The 7,908-nt window shown below is 34.2% G+C and overlaps 1 protein-coding gene across 1 annotated transcript; it reads right to left on the bottom strand.

The window, feature by feature from the left end:
* Nucleotides 7,375–7,904, bottom strand: LOC109131402 (defensin-like protein 275). The gene is made up of 2 exons (XM_019242368.1): nt 7,832–7,904; nt 7,375–7,599 (listed from the first exon to the last, which is right to left on the bottom strand). The coding sequence occupies exons 1-2, from the start codon at nt 7,902–7,904 to the stop codon at nt 7,424–7,426; spliced, it is 249 nt and encodes an 82-aa protein (XP_019097913.1). The 3' UTR covers nt 7,375–7,423.

Below are 7,908 nucleotides of genomic sequence, written 5' to 3'. Positions count from 1 at the left end.
CTATTTTGATTACGTTTCATTGTATAACTATTTATGGTATTAGATCAACTTCAATGCTACTAAAAACATTATGTGTATGTGTAGGCAGTTCGTGACAAAGAAAAGAATGAGATGTGTTTTTTGTTTGGTAAGAAGTCACTATGCAAGAATTTTATGCAGTTACTAGGCTAAAGTACAAAGATGATTTTAGTGGTGATTTAGAGAATTGGACAGACGATAATGAGTTTTGGAGTAAATTGCTGAGGGGAGGTGGTATCTTTACCATTCAAAGTTTGATGAAGACCCACCTTGAAGCAGCTCCCGCGTGGGAAAAAAAAAGACATAATTTGGTTTGTGTATGTTTGTATAATTGTTGGGTTGGTAATTGAGAACATCATTATTTTACCCATTTTAGCTATAGTTTTAGTATGCATTTAGGTAGAGCCGGCGCTGACAATTAGTGGGACGCAAGCCCAAAAAAAATTAGGCAAAAAAGAAGCAAAAATAGGTGACATCGAGCCTCAAACCCATTACCTCAGCATCAATATTTACACTTTTTACCAACTGAGCTAAAAGAAATTTTACCAAATTGAGGGCCGAAATATTACTTATCCTAAAAACGGCCGCAAGCACATGCTTCACTTGCTTGGCCTCAAGGCCAGCTCTGCATTTAGGAAGAGTTGGACATGATTTCAAGGCTTTAATATCTATCATCAAGTATTTTAGGTTTCAAGATGATTTTACAGGTTTTATAGCAAAAAAGACCCAAGGACAAGAAAAATACGTTTCAGGACAGATTCACAACTTTACAGTACGGGCTACGTTTGAAAAACTTCCAGAACTCACATTTTGACGTGCTTGGTGTCTATCGAAAGATAAAAGAGTCCTCTTTCTACTAGAAGTGGAATCAAGTCAACCTGATCATTCTTCAGGAAGTTATGACCGGTTTACCGAGACGTGTTATAAACCGACGAGAAGATAAGTTTGAAGCGAAGTGGACTTAAATGACGGCCCGATTAGAAACCATCATGGCAGCCCGACCCAAAGGAGTCACGACGGTCCAGAACCTTCCTACGCCACCCCTTATCCTACACTAAACAATAAAAGTTGTTTTTACCCTTACAAAACCCTAAGCCTTCCAAACCCTATAAATACTCATCTAAACCTAGGGTTTAGTCGTGCACAAATTGGAGCAGCCTAGAGACACGACCAGAGGAGCAGCCAACGACTAGAGCCCTCTCTCGTCCCTCTCTTTGAAGCTTTGAAGATCTACCAAATATTTTCTATTCTATTTGCTTTGTTTTTAGTTTTCTAAAGGAAGAAGATCTTACACTTTGTTTGACAATCATTGAAGTAATATCTAAAACCCCTTTGCCTATTTATTCTTTTATGTTTATGAATTGTTTAAACCTTGCTTTGATGATTCCCTTAAAAATGCTAGAGTAGTTTTCTAATTGGGTTAAAGGGATAATTACGGGGGGGGGATGATCTTAGTTTAGGTGACAATTTTTAGGGTTTGTTAGATTTAAATTCTTTTTATTCTATACATTAATTCTAAGTATTTGTTTAATGCTTTAAGTTAGCCTCATGAACTAACTATGATCTAAAGTGTGTGTACGTCGCCAAAAACTTGCATATGTGCTTGACCTAGCTAAGATGTGTGTCGTGTCATAGGAATCACATACCACTTCCTTATGGAACTTCATGGATTAGAATCGAACCTGTTTTAAATGCTTAGATCTATGCGTCGTTGCCTGCGATAGTTTGAGTAACGTAGTATAGGGATCTTAAACGGTTAGCTTGTGATCTATAAGTTAATGGTTCATTCGTGTTTCGTAGTCCGAGTCTTAGATAAACAAATTAACCCTAAACTTTCCTAGATAGATAGATCATTGATTCCTGCAATTCCCCTTGATGTCATACGCTTGTCTTATTTATTTTATTTGCTTTATTTTCATTTATTTGCTTACTTACGACCGTGACAACCAAAACCCCATTTTTATTGAGTCCTAGCCTTACATCTCTTTTGATGGATTCTCTAAAAAACAACTCTCTCTCTGTGGGATCGATCCTTAAATACTACTACCGATTAGCTGTGCACTTTCAGCCGTCGTGTAGTCTTTTTAAGGTAAAAGATTTTGAAGCGAAATATCATACGCATCAGTAATGGCAAAAAATGAGAAGAACATACATTAAGCTGGTCATGGATCTTGAGAAGGTCATGGATCTTGTAGCTTTTGACCATTTAGTTAACTCTATTATGGAAGCAAGCAGAAAACTGAAGAACCCCATAAGTTATATCCTCAATGGTTTCTTCAAGTTAGGGTTATGGAAGCGATTCCTTTCATTGGAGAACTGTTGGGAGAGAAGATTGACAAGGAGATTACAGTTCCTCGATGTTCTAATTGGAAAGGTGCTGCAAAAGTATCCTACGATGAACTTATCCTTGTAAAAAAATCAATTGGAAAAAATGTTAGTTGACTACTATTCATTCTTTAATTATCTCCCTTATATTTGAATTTGTTGATTTTTTTTGTAATTGAAAAACAAACTGAATGTATGTTGAATTTGTTTTTTTTTTGGCAGGATGTAGTTTATCCATACATTTCCTCCACCAGAAACTATGATGTCTAGCTTGAAGAAGAGGAAGAAGAAGCAAGCTGATCATGGAGCAGAGACACGGAAAAATATGCTGCTATGTCAGCGAGCATCAACTTCACATTGTTCTTGTAGAGAAGAAATGAAGCGTTTCTTTAAGGAAGTGTTAGACTTTTCTTTTAAGATCTTTATAGAGACCTTTGGGGAGCGATTGCAAACATTGGAGATATATGTATCAGAAATCAAGGCCTTGATATTCGGAATAAAAAGATACGACTTCGAAACCATCCAGACCAGCAGAAGTGAATCCCAGTCCTGTAGAAATGAATCATAGTCCAACACAAGTGAAGCCCAAAACTTCGGTACGTAAGAAATAGCTCAATGCATGGTTCGATCTAATTATATTGTAATCTTTGTGTGGTCTTTCCCTTTTGTTGTATTTTGTTTGTACGTGTATGTTGTAATTGTAAAATAATACGTTTTAACTTATGTGTTGTAAACTTTAACTTCTGCGTTTTTTTTTTTGACAGGTTGAAACGTTTGTATTTGATAATCTGTTTACTCCGCCTCTTGAGATAGACCTTAATTTAGATTCACAAGACTACCTAAAGAAAACAATAGGACACTTATCTCAAAAGTCAGCTGTATCCAGATTTGATCTTACACCGAGTCCCCAAAAACACGGGTAGAAATGATCTTGATGCGGTATTGACGTTTGTTGCTGATTATGTATGGAATGCTTTTGAAGAGTGGAGTATGAATTTCGAGTACGTCATTCAATTATTTTTCCATACATTTTATGATTTACCAATGAATTTCCTACTTGATTATTTTTCTTACAATTGTTTTACATTTACAGAAACCTTAAACTGGGTCCAACTATACTTGATCGAGAATTGTTTGACCGAGTCATGATGGGCAACAAATGGCTTCTTTCTTGATGTTTTCATCGTTTATCAAAGCGAAAGGTAAATTAAGCATGTAACACTCGATATACTTCAGGGCGTAAACTCCACAATCACAATTTGAGCGATTTAATTTAGGTGGCATACAAACCTCGATGATCTCGTATTGAGTCAACAACGGAGCTTTCCCATCAATCTTTCTGTAAATTTCCTTCATAAGACGAGGGATGATGTGTGTGAATGATTCAACGTGCCCGTTGTGATATTGATTACAATCGAAGACTTCACTAGTTCTTAAGATGAAGTTAATGCAAACTGAGATCCAATGATTACCGTTAACGAAGACCAGAGCATAAATTTTGTCGAAATCTACAGCCCAACTTTATCCCGTCTTTCCAACTTTTTCCCGTCTTTCCATGAGATGTCAATTCACCTTTGGCATAGCCTAACAAATGTTTATTCCTCTTGTGCCTTCGTCCTGCCAATCTAAACTTGAAGTACTCGCTTTTGACGTGCATGCTAAACTGACAATTCATGAAACCAATACGATCTAACTTTAGGTGGCCTAAAGATGTATGCTCCCAAAATATATACATCATTGCATCCATTTCTTGAAAATATTTAATTCTTAACAAAATCATGTTTGTCCAACTTAAAGAATATAAAATATGTTCACATAAATATGATTTTTAAAAAGATTGATACGTACTTCATTGAAGATGGCAGTTAATCTTTGGATAACAACAAAATATCATGTGCTTATTGATCGAATGGAGATGTATGATCCTCCAGTGTATTCTTCTGAGTTTGTAAACCTTTGTTGAATATTTCAGTTTCTTTACACTTTTATTTTTCATTAGTTGTGAGACTTTGCGACTGGAAGTTTATGATCCCCCTCTAATGAATTTTGTGTTTATAATGGTTGATTAGTACATAAGGTCTGCTTTATTTTTAAATTTTGGATTTCATGAATCTGATCACACATAAATATACTTGTATACAACTGATGAACTTTTGCTTTTACACATAGCACAAAAGTATATTACGATCGACAAAAAGATCGACCAGTTTCTCCAGCTGCGACCTATTGGATTAACAGTTTCCTCATATTGTGATCTCCCAGCGGTAGTGGTATACACATCATCAACGTAAGGATATAGATCCTTGCCAATTTCAATAACTCCTTTTATAGCATGCCTACAAGGAATTTTTCCTATGCTGAACTTGCCACATGAAAATGTTCTTTTTTCTAAGTCAACAACGTAGTCTACTCGGTTACCTTTAACCTGCAATATGTATCTGGCAATCAAATAACCGTTCATAAATTTACCTTTCTCTATTCTTCTTGAAATATTTTTCTCCATCTCAACAGTTAAAGGATCTTTATGCTTTGCACTAACTCTCTACTCTCATAAAACCAGCGTGTCAATATTTCTGTGATGTTGTCTAACAAAGGAATTATTGGATACTCTCTGGGTGATCTCAGAGCTGCATTGATTGACTCAGCCGCATTATTGGTGTTAATGTCATATCTATAACCCGGAAAATGACAGCGAGCCCATTTTCTCACATCGGCATCCTCTAGATAACTTGCAATTCCAGGACTAATATTGTTAATTCGTGCAAACTCTTTCTCAAACTCAGCAACTCTATAAGCTTTTGACGCTTTTGCAACCATAACAGCGACAACACTTCCCTTATTATGTGTTATCATATTACTAATCAAGTAGTGGATGCAAATACCATGTGTAGCCAATGGGTAGATGTTTCCAATTGATTTAGCAATTGATGTATGTCTATCTGACACAAATGATAAACCTTCTTCATCCGTTATAACCATCTTAACTTGCATAAAAAACCACTCCCATGAACAATCATTCTCAGAATCAGCATTTCCAAATGTGATTGGATACAAATTGTAGTTACCATATACAGTTGCAGCAACTAGTAGAACTCCTTTTTATTTGTTCATCAAAATGTTCCATCAACTACTATCACTTTCCACATTGCCTTGTAGAACTCTCTTCTTGAGTGACCAAAAGAATTAAAAAGATATTTGAATCTTCCATCAAAGTCAATTTCATAATTTGTGTACGTACCATGATTCGCTTCTTGTAGCATGTGCAAGTATTTTGGTATCTTAGCATAACTTTTTCCCAGAATTCCTCTAACTTCGTTAACTGCATACTCTCGTGACTCTCAAGCTTGGGATTATGTTAGCTCGCAGCCGTACCTTGTACGAATAATATTAATTATATCATTCGGTTTAGGACCTTCCTTCACACCCTCATAGTTTTGCATAATGTGATGTCTAATTGTTCTTGCAGATGGTGTCCTAAAAAATGAGGTTTTTTTTGAAGGAGCACATGTATGGTTACCCACAAACTTGTTGATTTTGAAATATGTAGACGGTTGTAAATACTCAGCCCGAAGACTCCATTTACAAGCACTATAAATACAGCGTATAAACCACCATTTCTTATCAGATTTTGTAATCATGTAGTCGCACTTATACTTCATCGCGTACATTTCCATTGTAGCATGTAAAGCTTCCTTACTGCTGAAATATTCCCCCTTTTTTAGAATTGAATCTTCCAACTGCGAACCAGCAACATCACCAAGATTAGCATCATCAAGCTTTTCTAATAAACATCATTCAACTTGTGTGAATTCCTTGAAATAGCTGCTGGTTTTTCATGGTTAACTACCACATCGTAACCATCACTTATATCATGTGGGTCCTTATTCAAATCGAACTAGACTTTACTCCTATGATCATCAACTATTCCTTTGAACGTAACACATAATCAAATCATATTGTTCCTTTTCAGATAAGGAAGAAAATTTATCATTCCTCTATCATTTATCAAAACAACGGGAGGAGAATCAACTTTAACCTCTGTGGGTAAATAACTGAATTCCACATCAAACATACTTCTTTATTTCATAGTCTTCTAAAACAATAACCTTCAACTCTTCAAGAGATGTAGTGGATTGCAAAGTCAGCAATCTCGCACGTTTTTCTTCATCATCAATAAATCTCCACTCCTTGTTGGCATCCAATCTCCATACACCACAAGTAATGTAGATTTTCATCATAATCAGGTAAATGAAAATCTCATGGAAGGGGAAGATAAAGAAAAGCTGGTGGAAGGTGGAAGAGAGGAAAAACAATCGATCACGTTAAGTTAAGTTATGAGATAAAATTCGATTTTTGTGTTTTGTTTTTCTTCTAAATAAATCAGAATATACATTCTAAAATATATTAGAACATATCTAAACAATAAATACTTAATCTTAACCATTTATTAAGATTATTTAAAATATATTTACTTTCCTTAATTCTTTTATTTTTCTTTATAGTTCTATGGTATTCTAAGTTTTACAGATTATAAATTATAAATTATTTATAATATATCTTCTACTTCTTTTAGAATACAGGGTAAAACATGGAACATATATTCTGAATTATGTAGAATAGAGTAAAATGTAGAATACATATACTTAATTTTGTAGAACATACAAAATTCAGTATTCTGAAGTTTGTAGAACAAATTTTAGTTTTTAGAAAATAATTTCCTTCTAAAATTTGTAGAACATGTACAAACTATAGAATGAATAATTTAAATGTTTCAGAACTGTGAAAAATCGTAGAAAATGTTTTCTGAACATTTTAGATCAGAAATCATCAATATAAAAAACTGATTTTTGACACCAAAACAATTAAAAAAAAAATTATTCGAGGTTGTTTACTAACATGGTTTTTTCTGGTTTATTTTTGTTTAAACTCTTTAAAACTTCACAATATCTATTTGTAGGGGTATTTTCGTTATAATTGACAATCTTCAAAAAAAAAAAAGTGTAAATGGACAAACTGTTAAAAAAACTGCCTTTATTTTCAATTTTTCCATATTAATATTTAACCAAACTTATAATCGGTTTTAGTTATTTGAAGTACAACAACAACGATATTTGTTGTCATGATAATCGAGCATGCATAAACCAGTAGTTTCATGTGAGAATTCAGGCGGTCCACATCGACTCTTACATTCTCTGCTGAATTGGCATAGACCTCTGTAAACACACTCTTCTTGTCCGATTTGTTTTGTATTCAATACTGTTAATCGTCAAAAAAATCAGTAATATTAGTTTACTATATTTTCCGTGAGAAAATATGTATTGTTTTACAAAACACTGTCTATCTCTATGTGGGTGTTATAATGCAAATTTCTTGGAAATGGGTACAAAGAAAGATTAAAGTCAAAGAAGAAAAGTATAAATAACTAAAACTGAGAAAATAATTTTACAACAGAACCAAAAAACAAACCAAGAGAAGAAAATCTATTTACTCTTTGACTGGCAAATAATGAGGAGAGAATATGTGATGAGAAATATTCCAAGTTGAAACTTTGAGAAAGCCATCTTA

Source organism: Camelina sativa, chromosome 3, assembly GCF_000633955.1.
Source record: "Camelina sativa cultivar DH55 chromosome 3, Cs, whole genome shotgun sequence".
NCBI lineage: Eukaryota > Viridiplantae > Streptophyta > Magnoliopsida > Brassicales > Brassicaceae > Camelina > Camelina sativa.
The sequence above is the reverse complement of the archived record's forward strand: the minus strand, read 5'-3'. Positions and strand labels throughout refer to the sequence as shown.